We start from the raw sequence: 16,750 nt of genomic DNA, 5'->3' as shown, positions 1-16,750 counted from the left end.
GAAGTAACTTCTGTAGATCATACACAAATAAATGACCAGACACATCCTGAGTGTTTCACCTCTGCCTGTCCTCTTTCTTAAATTGATACAGTTTCATGTACTTCCTTCTACAAAAAGAAATTTGTAAATAGGGAAATAAATGTCTACTATGTAAGCAAGTGAAAATTGAAAACAAACTGAAACAATTGCATGGCAAGCAGAGTGAGCCACCCTGTAACAAAGTTTCTTACACAGACAGGGCACATTAGAAATAAGAATGAAAACTTGATCAACTCAGGACCAGTCCAGCAGCATTACACTGTGCCTGATGAACAGAATGTCCTGTAAAGCAACTTTAAGCAGTGAGGGCAAAACTACATAGTCAAAGAAGTTTTATTCCTTTTAACTACTGGGTGCAGAAATACTTTTTTTTAAAGAGTCTTTATCCTGATCTGGACAAATCAGAGATCCTGGTATTTCGTTTGGATGGAGCAAGTTACATCATTTCAGTTTATTTTAGGACTCTGCATAAACAATTGATGCTTCCCTGATGTTGTAACAACTTTCATAAGCCAGGCATCATTAACAGCAGCCATTACATTTTGTTAATATCAAAACATGGATTTCATATAGTGATTCCTGCATCTAAAACCAACTGCAGTTAAATTACAGAATCTTGTCCATTAACAAAAAATGAGTTTTAAGGTTACCAAATTTTAAATCTACTCTGCCTCTTCAGGATTTGGACATTGGTGGATAACCCTTGCTGCTAAAACCATGCTTTTCTGAAATGAGTTTTCCTACTTGATATATAGCTAAGTGATGAAAAATATTCCAGTATGGAAATTTCATATAAAGGGCTTGAATTAAGAATGTTCACTTCAGCATTTTCCCCAAGAGAATGAACAGATTGCTTTAGTATTTATTACCATGTCCTAGTATTTTTACCAATATTAAAGCAGTCAAGGATCAGCCTTCTCATTAGATTAAACAAATAGTGAAAGGTTTTTTTCAGGAAAAAAAATAATTCTATATGCACTGCCAATCTGAAAAATGTAGTTGTGTGCAATTACACAAAACAATTGGTTTGTAAAACTTAAGCCTCTTCTAATCTTCCACAGGAAAAAAAAAACCCAACCAATCCAAAAAACCACACACCCAAGAAAGCCCCTGTATGGTAGTAGTATAAAGGCAGGGCTGAAGAGAAAACTTGTGATCTGCTACCTCAGGGAGTTTGAAACACAACCATTTTGGGAAACAGCATTGTTCATTCAATGCTCATAGAAAGTACAGCCATAAAAATTTCAAAGCCGTTGAACTCTTAAAACTATAAATGTGTTTTTTCTCAGACAGGGTATTGGGGAACTACATCCAGTCAGGGTCCAAATGGAAAAATCATGGTTTGTTAGAAAGTTGTGTTCTTTCCTAACTCTTTGCTCTACTCTCTCTGTGGGTCAAGAGGCAAAAGTTTACAGCTTTGATTCTTCTGCGTGAGGAGGTCAAAATAAAGCACCTCTGTGAAGTGCATTAAGGTTACAAAGAAAACACTGGACAGAGATATTCTCAGTGTTGTAATTTCCTTCAGCTCCTGTCTACTCCCCAGTACATTCTGACTCACAGTTGTGAAATACACCAGCACATGCAGATATCTGTTGGCTAACAATTGATACAAGAGATGAGCATAATGTTCAGGTATTAAATTCTTCATGCTCCACTACTCATGGCTGCTTTGCTGTGCATGCAGATCAGCTCCCCAGGAGTCTCCTCCTCACACTTCCCAGCTTCCCATGCTGAAGCTGTGAGGTCTGCCTGTCTTGCTCAGCAAAAATTACAAGTGCTACATTGCAACAAAGTAAAAGAGGACAAGGATTTGGCAAGCCTTAAAAGCCCAAACAAAAAAAAAGAGCCCCACAACAAAAGAAACTAAACAAACAAAACAAAACAAAACGAAAAAAAAAAAAAAAAGCACAAAGACCCAAAAAACACCACAAAACAACACACTACACTAGAGGGTACTAATTCATAACTATATAGTAGGTGTACCAAAACTATACAGCCCCTATTAACATCATGTTGTCACTATTTAAGTGGTCTCATTAAAGAATTTTCAAGTCATTAAGTCTTGAAAGAGGCACCTTTATGCATCAAATTGGCAAGAATAAAAGTCTGAAAAACAGCAACATCAAAAGCAGACCAAATAAACCACCGTAGCTTCAGTCTATTTCACTACCCTATTCTTACTCTCAAACTTTCATACTTAAGAGAAGGCCTGCATCAGCCTGCATTACAGGTCACCACAGAGCTGCCATACAGCTGGCTGACATACCAGATTCCACTGTGGTTTCCTCACATTTTATTTAACCTTATTAATGTATCATTAAATGACTCTGATATAGAGAAAAAAAAACAGCAGCAGGTAAACTCTCTGCAAAAATTGAAAAAGAGGAGAGAGTGAGGGAAACAAAAATACTAGGCTGATGCAGATGTACAAAATGAAAAGCATCAGAAAGGTTAACAGTGCCAGTACACCAAGGGAAAAAACATCACTAGCTACTGATGAGCAAGACTTGCAACATAAAGGAAACAAATTGTTCTAGTCTCATAGCTAAAAATAAAAATGATTTTAAAAAGGAACATGTAATAGTACACATAGAGGCGCCTACTTAAATCCCCATTTCAATTGCAATACCCAAATCTTTATTCAGAAATCCACTAGCAAGTTCTCTATTTCCCTCAGAAACAGAATTTTTTTTTAGTTCTGTTTACAAAACAGCACTCCCACATACACAAGTGCATACTCTCTCCCGTCCAACATCCCTTCTTCAAAAAAGGTGAGTAATTATTGTAACAATATCATATGGTATGGTTGAAGTAATGGGTCATTGATGAAACCAAGATAAACATACTGCTCCTTAGGAGGCAGATTTACTTACAGACCAGCACTACCCAGCTAAAGAAACCCCAATTTACAACTTAAAACACAGTCACATTAGTTGCACATGGATGCACACATGGATGAGTAGAAATTTAATTTGTTTCATACCTTGCTAGTAGATGCCTTGTAAGTTGTCTTTAATTTCTGAGAAAGCTGACTGGTACTATGACTGGCTGTTGAGACAAATAAATTCAAAGATAATTCAAATACAGCATTAGCTTTTTTGTACAAGTAACTGGTATTAATTCCTATCAGCATCATTCTAAGTTTTGGTCAACAAAGTACAAAAATACTGGTTTAGGATTCTTTGTGGCTCTCTTACCTTTTGTTTTCAGCTGTCCTTTGCTCAGTTCAGCACCATCAATTGTCTGTCCTTCACCCGCTAAGCGCTCATTCAGGGTATCAATCTCCCTACGCACTAACAAATCCAGAAATCCACATTACTACAAAAAACTGACTATCATTAATAACAGCATTAACATACTATTTCAGAACTGCTATGGTTAGTAAGTAAGCTATTTTATGCTAAGGAGAGGAAAGGAGATGAACTGGGATTTTATAAAAGCAGGTCTCACTAAGACACAAAGCAAGACTCATGCTGAATTTTCCAGAGATCAACCTTGACCCAGATTCTGCGCGAAGTATTGGTGGCTTCTAATTACTCTTACTAATAAATGAGGCTAAGGTTTAACAAAACCATTTCTGTGAAATCCATGGCCCATCTGTATTGAATTAAATCCAGCAGAAGACAGAAAATTTGTGGCACCATAAATATTTTAGCCACAGAATGAGCACATCCTTTCTTAACACAGGCTACATCAATCACAAAATAGCATTCTCCCTGAATACTTGTCTACTACTAGAGTCTCAGAGGAAAGGTAATGCTGCAAATGACTATTTTTTATACTTTGGAATTTATTTTTTAAAAAAGTTATGTGTACTATGTGTATGTAACTCCTGCACTACTGTAGGAATTAGACCAGGAACAAAAAATATTAGACTCAGCATGATAAGAGAAAAATTTGGAAATTGTCAGGGGGTTGAAAAGAGATCACAATCATGACTAGAGCTGTGAAGAAAGTAGATAAAGAAATGGAAAAGAAGGAAAATAATTATACTCTGGAAGGTACAAATCCACCCCTTGTTTTCTGACAAGCATTTCTGAAGGCTGGGAGGGAAATTCTACTTTTCTTGCTACCAGCCAACTTCTCAGCAGGAGGCCGAAGATTCAGTTGTGCAAACTGTCACTAAAAAATGCATACTTTTGATGATAGCCTTTAACCAAAACAATCACAGGTTTTAAGAGAATAAAAAACCCAGAACATGTCAAAAAAAGCAGGCAAGAATTTTTACCTTTTTTTTTTTTGTAATGTGAGTGCCTGGTTTAACTGTGGGAACTGATTAGGTATGGAAAAAAAATTTACTTGGACCCAAATCAGACATGCTCCACAATTCAGAATCCAAGCCAATGTAACACAACTTAAAATTCCAGCAAGGGAGGCTTGACTGTATAGACCTGTGTTACTTAACTTGGGATCCTCTTACATCAGCTTACATCAGCTTACATCAGGATCACAACTGTTATCAAACAAATCTCTTTTTAAGACAACACCTGGAATTTCTATCTCACTGCTTGACTTCAAAACTCCTGAACATTACATCAGCTTGGATCACAACTGATCAAACAAATCTCTTTTTAAGACAACACCTGGAATTTTTATCTCACTGCTTGACTTCAAAACTCCTGAACAGCTGCAGGTGCTGGTTATGCAATGTGTAAGTAGTTGAATCCAAAAGCACCCCATTTTACACTTTTTCATGCAAGTAGGTTTTCCAAATTTATTTACTAATACTACATCTACTAATCAAATTTATTTACTAATACTACATCTACTACATTTACTAATACTACTACTACAATAAAAATTACGCCTGTAATTATAAAACAAAGCCAAAAACTTCAAAGGCTGGATGGAGTTTCTGGAGATTAACACAACCAGAGCCTACAATAATAAGGAGACAGACCCTTCACTAGCTTTGACAGACATCAGTTCTCACTGCTTGCATCAAAGAGCTAAGAAAGTGATTTTTCTGAAAAGGTACAAACTCCATCTTTGGCTACAAGTTCAGAACAACTACTAAACTGCCCACAGAACAGGTACACTAATTATACTACAATATCCAATATAAGTGTTTTAATTAGTGTTACTTCAACCTAAATACGAACAATTCAAGTTGGAGAAAAAAACAGATACTCACATTCCAAATTTTCAATATACAAGTTTTCAAATTCCCGCTCTATTTGTCCAAAAAGTTCAAGGAGTGTATTCCGGACAGCAGATGGCAACTTAGAATCCTAGGAGGCAAAATATTGGGGGTTATATTTTTCTTTACATGTATTTAATAAAATTACTCTTCAGTCTTGAACTGATTTTAACAGCTATATCTTAATTTGCAAGGAGGCAAATTAAAACTACTGCTAGTGTAGAACACAAAACAAATAACTGTGCATCATAGAGTTATTCATTTTATATATTCTTTCGCTTTCAAGGGATAGAATTCAAATCACCTATGGTATTTGTTTTGGTTTTCTTTACTAGAGAAAAATTATAAAAATCGAGATGCATGTACAATTAATTTTAAAAAACAAAGTGAGGAAAAAATTCTTTTTAATATGAGTATGTTTCCAGTTCAAGAAAAAAGAATACCTTTGTTTGATAAAGTAATTCAAAAATTGACTATGCAATGGGTTAGAAAGCTGTAAACATAATGCATCTTATTACCAAAGCTTAAGACAAACTAAAATTTTAAATGTATTTTTAACATTTACCTACTTTTATCACTAACCATAACTAAGTGTGAAGAAAACTACAATTTCTAATCCTTTCCTCCTCAGATATTACTCGAGCAGTCTATTCTTCAGTTGCTTGTAGATCAATAAATTGGCTTACTACACTTACTATTTACCTAGGTAGCCAGCTACAAACTTCTTTTTAAAAAGAGTTTCCACTTAACTGAGTCACCTTCCGCCACAGCCCCGGGAATTGTCTGCAGGCACAGCGGGAAGGGCCTGCCATGACCCTGGCTGTGTAAGTTATTTCCCAAGTTTCAAGAGAGAGCAAGAGAAACCACTCATAGCCATGACACAGAGCACACCTGCTTTGTGCACAATTTTACACAGGTTCACAGCTGGTTTAAGCGGTGGCACTGTGCTGGAAGAAGTGGGACCATGCTCCTTAAGCCCCTCTACATCATTCCTTTCTTCATCTGCCTCTCCCTTGATTAAACAAAAATACTGAATACATTATACACTATTAAGAGAAACACTGAAGTTAGAACAATTATTTCAATTACCCAATAATTTCACACAGCAAGGTTATGGAAGAAACTAACTTATCCAACAACTTTTGCAACTAAAAAGGACATGTAGAAAAGTTTTTCAAACCATTTCTCAAAGCCCAAAAGTATAAACAAATCTAAATTTGTAATGAAGTAACCAACAGAGTAAAATGCATTCACTTCCTGTGCTCTGTTTAAAGTTAGCATTGTTTAAAACAGCTTATTAAAACAGCATGTAATAATGTTATCTCTTTATCTGCAGAAGTCCTTAGCTAGATCTCATGAGGTTTACAGCTCCACTGTGAAGGGGCACTAATACTGCCTACTCGATAGAATCTGCCACCTAGCTGCTCAAGGTCAACAAAATCCAACAAAATGATATATAAAACATTTTAAGCATCTATGTATTACAGTCTAATACACTTAGAGTTTGCTTAGAAATACAAAAACAGCTTAATATTTTGGTTTACTATGCAGGGGTGACAGCATATCTTGACCTCTCAGCTGCCCTTCATGCCTTTCCTGAAGTAAGGCTGCAGTAGTTACAAATGCATGAAGAGTTTTCTATCCAAATACTTGATTCTCCAGCTTCTACATGACTAGAAGCAACAACCTAAGCTCTGTTAATTCCCAGAAAACTAATGCTGTGATTTACTGAAAAATAGATTTAATTAAAATAAAACAGTCATAACACTGAGAAAACACCAGGTTTTCCCTTCAGCATATCTGCAGTGTGAGGTTTCTCGTAGCCAAACTCCATTTGTATTTCAAACCGTCTCATAAAAATCAAGTTTTGCATTACCTTTGCCAGTCCCACACTAACACTGTGTAGTCAATTTGACAACAAATACTTTTTAAACTGAAGCAGTACTTTGCCAGTACTGCTTCTGACAGAAGCCTTACCTACAAGTAATCTCAGAATTTTTAGGTGCAACATTCCATGTCCAGATTGCCCCCACTACATTGACGTGATTAAGAAAGCTACAGAAGCAGTGGCTGCTGTTCCTTCCCTTAAATTTAATCCCAGAATAGCACACCTTCATTTGAGCCAAACAAGAAAAAACCCACACAAATAAAAATCTGAGTTAGCTCACACTTCTGTCAGGCAGGCAGTATTTGTTTACTTTATGGAAAGGAATGCAGAACAGCATTCCAACTAATATTTTCCCTATCAGAGACATCATAAGAAGTATTTGATTTATTCATATTTCTGGATTGCTACTATTCCAAACGCAAACTTATGAAAGCAAGAATCAATCTTGACCTTTTTCTTTTGCAGGTGGGAGGGAGAGGTTGCAGTGAATAAACAGGCTGGGGTTTACACTGTTTTATGGCTTGATCATTCACCTAAGAAAACACCGAAGCTGATAAACTCCACAGGTCTCAACACAACCTGAAACACTGTCAACATTCACATCAATGATCTCCAAAGGCAGTGAGCACTTACGAGCAACAAAATCTGCTGTTCCTGCAGCTCTACTGGACATATTTCAATATTTAAGTTTGTTTAGCTTCTCCCCATAGGGAACACATAAAGAAGTGATGCAAGCCCCCAAGTATCACCTTACCTGCCCTTCCAACATGTCTCTCTGCAGTCCTGCCCGCTCCTGCTCAGAGCTGTTGGTTCTCCGGATGGAAAGGCTGTGTGATTTACGTTTCTGCTTTGCTTGGCGAGCAGATGCACAGCTTCCACTTTCTATTGGCATTACTTCAAAAAAACAGCTTCACAGAGGCTCCTATGATAAACTAAGGACAAGCATCATACATTACAAATTGCTTTGCCAAACAAACCACTATTTAAATATTTTTCTCAAAATGGAAGTATTTAGTTCTACTAAACTTTGGAGTTGTTTGGGTTGTCATTAAAAAGAAGAGATCCCTCTTACTTACAGCTGTTCTTCAAACAACATTAAGTTCAAAACCATATGCATATATGTAAATAGAATGGAATTGCTTCTGCGTTATTTATTCATTAGCTAACAAACCTCAACAAAAGAAAAATAAATTCCACTTCCTTGCTCATTTTGGAGAACACCAGCAGAGACAGCCCCAAAGTGCTTCCAGGAAACAACTATTATGCATATAGTTAACTGAAATGCATGCAAAATTAAAACCCAGCTGGAAAATGAAAGCAAACATGGTAATTTAGGGACACTGTCAGGTTAAAAATGTATTCTTCAACTTTAAGCACTGCTATACAAAATTTAACAGAAGTCCTTGTTTAGAATTAGGCAGAAATTAATTTTCATGACAGAAGTTCTGAAAACTACTTTCCACCATTTTTGGCAGCTCATGCTTTCACTTCCCTTAATAATGAAAATGCCCATGAATTTATGACAGTAGTGAAAGTGCACCCGACTTAACAGGCTGCTGGTGATGTGGTTCATTTCTGTCACCTTGATAAAGCCAAATATATGCATTTCAATACGCCTAACACCACCTGACAGTATCGCCGAACAGTATTACCATGTATGAGCTACTGCTTCCCCTCTTTAAGAAAAATCAAATTATGTCTGATTTATTGCATAAATGTGGAGAATATATATGAAAAATCAAATTATGTTTGATTGCATAAATATGGAGAATATGTTTTTGACTGTCAAAATCTTATTTTTACAAATATTTAATGATTGGATTTTTTTAATTTAAACCAAACATTCAACAGAAATTAATTTTTGTTTCATGAGGTACCAGTTGTTAAACATTTCAAATATTTCAGGATTGACTGCCCAAAATTTTTCAATCATGCACAATGAGAACAAAATAAAAATTCATTCTCCAGCATAAATCATTTCTGAAACCACAATTAAAACTTAAAATAGGTACAATAATCTGCGGAGAAATAGGAGAGCAGAGTTGGCAAAGCTAACCAGGCAACTGAGCTTCCTTTTACACAAGTTGATCAGAGAAAATTTAAACCAAACCCAGGGCCACTTCCAATTTAAGATCCGCCAACACACTGGATCTCACGCTAGGAATGAGCACCATGGCTATTAACAAGAGCAGGCATTAACCAGTTCAGGAGTTTGACATGGTGTTTCCAGCTTTCTAACAGATCATATAGCCAAGGAAAGCACATCTTACTAAAAACACAGTATGCACTGTGACTAACAAGAGCTTGAAATCTCTTTTGGGTTTTATATCACAAAATGAAAATGTATAAAGATACAGATATTAGTATCAAAAATTAGATTAGATTTAGTTAAGATTTTAATGCCCATCTGTCCTTATTAAAAAACCTGGTATTTTAATTAGCTTCTGGAAGAACCGTGTTCCAGTAACCTGACACCAATTCCATAGTGAATCTAAAATAAAATTTACGTTGCACCAGTGACCTGTACTGTACTAAATTTTATTTTTCATATCCTCTGGATTCCACAGAGTCCTCCCCTGCACCTAATCCCATCAGAGCTTTTTATGTGTGATTAATCAGTAGTAACTAAATAGCTATAGTCACAAATTAAAGAGACTAGAAAAAACTACCATTGGGTGGTTCCCTATTTGCCTAAATTCTGCTATTCACTATGGCTAGATTCCTCTACAAAATTTTTTAGAAGTCCATCCCATAAACAGTTACTGCCAATTTTCTGGGCTTCACTAAGTATCTTCCTGTTCATGGACATATGGTCAAGAATGAGGAACAGGTTTTCCATGTTCAACACATTTCTATTTCTTTTCAAAAGAGGATCAGATCCCAAGCACACATATATATATATATTCTCCCCTCTTCTACCCTGCTTTCTAGCTCACTTGGGAACCACTCTTTCAATGGCTTTCAGTTACCATATTCTGCAGTTTGGGGTTACATTTTAAGGCCAGAAGCATCAGTGTGCACACAGGTAGATTTGTTAAGACAATTTTATCCATACACAAAGCTACATATAATCCCATAAATCCATTAACACCATTTCATTTAAGATCTGGGGGCAGAGGAGTGTAAAAACAACAAAAGACAATTTCTAATCCCTGCCAGATGTGGCTCCTGAACTGTTAGACACCAGATGTTAATGTGGCTTATGCCTTACAAGCCACTGTTTTAACTATGTTAGTTTCACTTGCCCTTTCTGCCAAACTACTTTTGGAGGACATTACCGAGCAATATCCTTTTTTTGAGTAGAATGATTTGCATTAGAAGGGACCTTTAAAGGTCATCTAGTCACATTCCTCTGCAATGGGCAGGGACATCTTTATCTTCATCAGGTTGCTCAGAGCCCTATCCAACCTGACCTTGAATGTTTCCACGGGTGGGGCACCCATTGCTTCTCTGGCCAGCCTGTGTCCATGTTTCACCATACTCACTGTAAAAAATTCTTCCTTCTATTTAACCTCAATCTACCCTCTTTCAGGTTAAAATGATTACCCCTTGTCATATCACTGTAGTCCCTGGTAATAAGTCTCTCTTTCTCCAAAGTTCCCTTTAAGTATTGAAAGACCTGGACAAGGTGTCCCCAGAAAATCCTCTTGGGCTAAAACCCCCACCTCTCTCAGATTTTTTTTCACAGAAGAGGTTTGCAGCACACTGATAATTTTTGTGGCTCTTCTCTGGACTAGCTCTAACAGGTCCACATCTTCTTGTGCCATTGCCAGCATACACACATTTCTGCCTCATGTCTGGTTTTTCATGCCCCAATACCCCCAGGTCCCTCTCTGCTGTACTGCTCTCAATCCATTCACCCTCCAGCCTGCACTGATACTGGGGACTGCTCCAACCCAAGGTACAGGACCTTGCAGTTGGCCCTGTTGGACTTCATGAGGTTTGCATGGGCCCACTCCTGAAGCCTGTCACGGTCCCTCTGGGTGCTATCCCTTCCCTCAATGAATCAACTGCAGCACTCAGCATCAGTACCCGCAGATTTGGCAGCTATACGCTCTAGCACACAGAATTTAAAGGGACACAGTCATATGCATGAGATTACGTCTTTACAGAGTGAAATTCTCACGTTCTCTACGTAGAAGTTTCTACTTTGGCAGCTCGTGAGCAAACGGAGCAGACTGGGTAGGAATCACGGCCGTCACCGTCTCTGTTTGGTAGCAGCACTTCACCTGCAGCCAGTGTCACTGCCAGGGACTGCCCTCTCCTCATGCAGCAGCATGACACACCACCCATGCACGTTCTGGAGAGGGCAAACATGCAGCTGTTCCCAGGCTCGGCAGGAGGGTGCACACAGCCACAGCAAAGCTGAAACCAAAGAGGCCACAAGCAGGCATGTGCATACAGAGGATGGGAAGGAGAAGTTAAGGGGAATAGCTTCACTGCCTTTAATATTATTGTTCTGAATCCCACCAAACAGCCTTACAAACTTTGAGTAATGGAGCAATAACCAATGAGTTTTTTTAGAACAAGGATTTCAATTCAGTTTTAAAATAGTGACAGTGTCCCTTTAAATATTAACTTCACTTTGATAATTTCAGGACTCTTCTGATTCTAATTGCAGCAGTAAGAAGCTATAGGTTTTTCAAGAGTAGATTTCACAAAACAGATCCTTGGCAATATGATGCTAAAAAAAATTAGGTGCTCATTTCTAGCAGTTACCTGATTCCCCTTATTATGTAAGGTTTTCAAACAATGAAAATTACCTGTCCAGAATATCAGTGTCATGTTACATATCCTATGAAAACCATATTAAATATTGATTAGTGAAACAGTCAGTAGTACACAAACCAGTCAAAGTCTTTCAATTCTTTGAAACTTTTGTAGTTAGAACACACCAGACAGCAGGAAAGGGGGGATGAGGGAAAACAAATACAAATCAAGGCTAGACACCAAATCCCAGTGAAACCAAGTAAGAAAAAAGCGCTTCAAAACAATCCATTACATATTATTAGCCAGATATAGTTAATCTTAACTTTTGAGTGTTCTAAATGGGTTCTGAAAAGAAAAATTCACTAAGGTCACTTTCCTTCTACTCAGTAATGCCCCAAGTAGGATGGGAAAAACCACCAAGAAGTACTGGAATCTTGCTTCCTGAATAAAATGAAACTAAAAATTAGCAATCAAGCATAAAAAAGGCTGAACAAATGTACTTTCTGAGAAAAAAGGGAGAGGGGGAGAAAGAGGAAGCATATTGTATTACTAAACTATTTTCACTAAGGGTGGCAGTTCACAAGTACTGTATTACTAAGAAGTGAGATGAAGAGACATACTGAGCTATTCTGCTCAATCATTTTAGAAAACACTCCATTTGCATAGACTTCACACAATGATCTGTCAAAGCCTCGAGACAACCTTTCTAGCAATATAAATCTGCAGAAGTAGGGGAGTAAAAGATGTTCCAGAAAACATCTACACCACAGGTGGTTACTACTTGCTGAATGCAAAGATACTCCGGTATTTCAGATATGCTGTTTAATTAAACTCACAGGATATTTTACAGTGTGTTAAAGTTCCACCACCTACCTTTCTGTAACAGATGTACTCAGTCACAGGAAATATTTCATCAGAGTAACAGTAAAGAGCAGATGTGTAACCAATTACTGTTTTAGTCAGCTACAACAGAGAAACAGCACAACAAAGAGTGCACACACTGGCCTTCCAGACTTAAAAACTCACTGCAGCAGTAAATAATTGTACTTGCCTACTTCTGCCCTTGAACACAGAACAAGAAGGCTGCTGAAAGGAAAGAATTCCTGGGGTATGCATGTTGCTGAAGCCAGGAGAAAAGCTGTGCTCTGCTGTCAGAGCACAGACAGAACGGCTACAGTATTGCATTTCCTTTTTTGTTCATTCAAGACAACACACAAGTCTGTAAAGGGAAAGCACCAGGAAGATTCAGCAACATCTTCTCCAACATCTCCCTGTTCCATTTTCTTTAGAGTTTAGAAATAGCAACAGTTACTATTTAAATGATTGTGTTAAATGAAAAAAAAAAAAAAAACCCATACAATTTTAGTGTATTTGTGTGTGCTTAAATCTCTTCATCTCATGTCTCCCATTTTCAAACATGGCTTAGAAGAAAATTTCTGTGTATACTACATAAAACACAAAGACATTTTACAATAGTAATTATTGTCTAGCGCAGCATTAAAACCTTACAATACAAAGATGCCCATTAACGTAGGGGAGTGTGTGGGTTTGGGGCTTTTTTTTCCACAAAGCAGGGAGGGAAAACAGAAAGAGAGGAGAATTATTACAGTTATTAGGTTCTTAATTACATGGAACTCAGTTTGACAGCATTATTCATGAGTTAAGGGAATTTAAGTATCAACATATGCCATTACACTCTTTTATTAATATGCAAGGAAATAAAATTTAAAGGAGTAAAACTTCCATTTTGAACAATTTGCTTCAGTGATGCTGTACATTCAAGTGCCATTAATTCAATGCAAGCTGCAAGACTACAGCACACCTGAGAAAGATGAGGCTAAACAGACTGCTTAGTAAGACTAGCTGTTTTGCTAAAGGTAAATATTTAGGAAACAAAACCATTCTGGATCATCAGAGATGATGCTAGAAACACTAATGAGAGTGCTCAAACCTTGTGAAATCCACTCAAGCACTATAACATTGATTTTTCTTTTTCTATATTTAGTGCAGCCTTCTTTCAAATGAAACTGCATGTTCCTCGAAATGCGAAAGGGAAAGCACGCATCCACCACTGAAGGTGACAACTTCCTTTCAACAGAAAGCAGGGTAAAGAAGCGGCAACAATAAATTTGAAGTATGTTATACAGCTGAAATCAAGGATAAAAATTTTAAAACATTAGTGAGTACCTACTCTAAGCAAGCTCCTAACACCAACATCCAAATGTAAGCCAGCCCAGTTTTGCAGCTAGCAAGCTTTGATCTTGCTAATTCAACTATGTCAGCAAATGCTGCAGTCACACCAAAATGCAGGGCTGACCCAGACTGCCATAGAGTCTGCTAAAAAAAAAGATGTTACTCTCACCATATTACCTAATACTAAACAACAATAATTAGCACACTTGGATTCATTTTTAAATTTTTTTAAAATATAGTAGAAACCTTCCTGGGTCCACTCATAATCACCAGAATAAGACCTATTTAGTGAAACTGCTGATGTCCTGAAAGCTTCCCTTGGAGACCCGTGCCACCTGTGCTCACTGAGGGTGCTCATTGTTTCAACTAGTTTAAATGGTGCAAGGTACAATATAATCTTATGTTCAACACTAGTTAGTAACCTAACAGTATATATTGCACCTTCTTTTATTTACAGGTATGGATGAACTGACTTTATTGAAGAGTTCAACAGACAGCATCAGGTCCTGCTAAATTACTTACAGCTAGTAACTCCTAAAATATGTTTGAAGGGTACTTTATTTCCTCAGCTGTTTCACAGACACTGCAGCTCCCATTTCTGTATTAGCAAATCCCTAACAACCTAGAAGTAGCCTCCATGCAGGAACAGGGATGCAAATACAAGACCTGAGGGTGAGGAATCCTAAGGAAGTTTAAGAGCAAAGGCAATTTAACCAGGTCTTTGTTCAAGAAGTACTGCACCACACTCGGAAGCCAGAATCTTATTCTGCTAGTCCCTAAACAAATAATATTTGTGTACTTGTTATGGATGTATTAATTAATTGCTATTATGGTCTTATTCAAGCAGAGTGGCCTCTAGTTTCACTGCTCTTCATCTGGGAATATATTATTGGCCAGTAAACTAAAATCTTTTTTTATTTTTAAGACTTGAACAAAAGCAAATAATTTTGACTCTAACTGTAATATATCTAGCAAGCTCTTCAGAAGCACCAATAAATAATCTCTGTACAGCACATTCTTGAAGCATTACCTCATGTGGTCTAGCACAGAGAACTACAGAACCTACCAACAGTCCATGTAAGAGCACTGCGAGCACCCAGCCTACCATCTTGAACACCAAGCCTAAAAATAGCCAGCACATATTGCTTGCAGATGAGAAAATACAAATCACTCTGGCTCGCAAGAAGACCATCCTGATTCCTGTCCATTCGTCAGATGTCATTCACAGAGCAGTAACCAACTCTCCTCCAAAGGGCTCTGAAGGCTTGGCCTCCAAAAAAAGCCCCTCACCCTGGCTTTCACCTCACAAGACACCCTACTAGTCTTAGACTTAAAATTCCATGACATAAAATGATCCTAATCTCATCTCAAATTTATAGAATGTAATACCACTTAATTCCTCCTCACTTGGCACATACTAGTTCTGGCTTGCAATTTCAGGATTTCATAGAAGTAAGATCTTCTCGTAAGCTATTATCACCACACTCACAATATTTGCCTTGTGACTGTACTAACAAACTTAAGCACTTCAAACATGCATGCTTCAAACAAGTCCTGAATTAAAAAATAGATGGTGGAAGGGCCTGTATATTAAAGAGGCATTCTCATCTTAAAATCTTTAGATTTAACATGATAAACCTAGTTCAGGGACAAACATACACATAAAAAACTGGCATTAAAAAGACAATCAACATTACAGTTGGCCTCTGCCTTAAATGCTAATGTTTGGTGCCAACACCTTTTCTTAAAATAATTGCCCAAGTCCACAACACACAAAGCGACATCTAAAGCTATTACGAGACAGGTTAGAGCTGACACCACACACAAAGATTATCTAATCTAAACTACTCATTAGAAAACATACTTGTGGGTTCTTGGGGTTACCAGCTCTCTTTCAAAAACATCAGAAATGCCAACAGCAGACTTGCTTGGAAAGCAGTTTCAGAAATTTGCTCAAGGAAAATGATGCAGTTGTAATGTTGTAAAATGGGTGCCTGAAGAACAGAGGTTTGTATCATGTCAAGGTGTACTCAATGACACTGAATCACTTTGAAGAAGCTGTTCCACCAATTCCTTACATAAGCCTTCCATGACTTTACTGTTACAGAAAGCCCACTTTAACAGCAATAACAAAATAAATTTGACAAGCTGGACAAGAGAGATAAAAACACACACAGAAGTTTCTCTTTTCTCACAAACACCATGATGTCCTTGAGCCACACATCAACACAACTCGAAAGAAGTTGCATAAGGAATGCAACCTAACATCCACTCAACCCCTGAATACATTTAAGCATATCTATTCTTCCCTCAAACTTATTTTCACAGGGTTTTAGCTCAGAAAAGAAGACAACTACTGAAGATGGCTCTTTGCAGACAACTTTTATCCATCTTGGACACTTCCATGTCATCCTCCCACTACTGAAGGCCAGATTCACCCCATGCCACCACAAAGGGTGCTCCCCTCATCTTTTAGCTGTGCCCCACTTCAGAAATTTGGGAGTTTCATGCTTACCCCATTTGTACAGGTGTCAGAGGATCTGAACTCCACCTGTGAACAACTGGGGCTCTAGGCTTGGCCTGTCCTTAGCACAGGCAGCAGCACACGAACAAAGTTAGCAGAGGAGTCTCCTGAGCTGCACCCTCGGCTTCCCTACCCGCAGACCTGGGACCATCGCTGCAGCCTCGAGCTGCCAGCGCTCGAAAACCGCGACACACAGAAGAGGAAGGACAGCTTATTTTCGCTGATTTCGGGTTTTTATAGGAGAACGTGCAAGTCA

General features: G+C 37.8%; 1 protein-coding gene across 2 annotated transcripts in view; it reads right to left on the bottom strand.

Annotated features, from left to right (window-relative positions):
* WDR37 (WD repeat domain 37) overlaps window positions 1-16,750 on the bottom strand; it is a 44,381-nt gene that overhangs the window by 27,078 nt on the left and 553 nt on the right. The window contains exons 1-6 of one of the 2 annotated variants that reach the window (XM_041487664.1): window positions 15,835-15,924; window positions 11,831-11,862; window positions 7,822-7,999; window positions 5,174-5,270; window positions 3,237-3,332; window positions 3,023-3,087 (exon numbers count right to left, since the gene is read on the bottom strand). In XM_041487664.1, coding sequence (XP_041343598.1) covers window positions 3,023-3,087; window positions 3,237-3,332; window positions 5,174-5,270; window positions 7,822-7,959 — 396 coding nt within the window. In that variant the 5' untranslated portion in view covers window positions 7,960-7,999; window positions 11,831-11,862; window positions 15,835-15,924. Of the gene's footprint in view, window positions 1-3,022; window positions 3,088-3,236; window positions 3,333-5,173; window positions 5,271-7,821; window positions 8,000-11,830; window positions 11,863-15,834; window positions 15,925-16,750 lie in introns of those variants that run through there. The other variant, XM_041487657.1, reaches the window with a different exon arrangement.

The sequence above is a fragment of the Pyrgilauda ruficollis genome, unplaced genomic scaffold, assembly GCF_017590135.1.
Source record: "Pyrgilauda ruficollis isolate IOZ18807 unplaced genomic scaffold, ASM1759013v1 scaffold12, whole genome shotgun sequence".
Taxonomy (NCBI): domain Eukaryota; kingdom Metazoa; phylum Chordata; class Aves; order Passeriformes; family Passeridae; genus Pyrgilauda; species Pyrgilauda ruficollis.
Note: the sequence above shows the minus strand (reverse complement) of the source record. Positions and strands in the feature narration are given on the sequence as shown.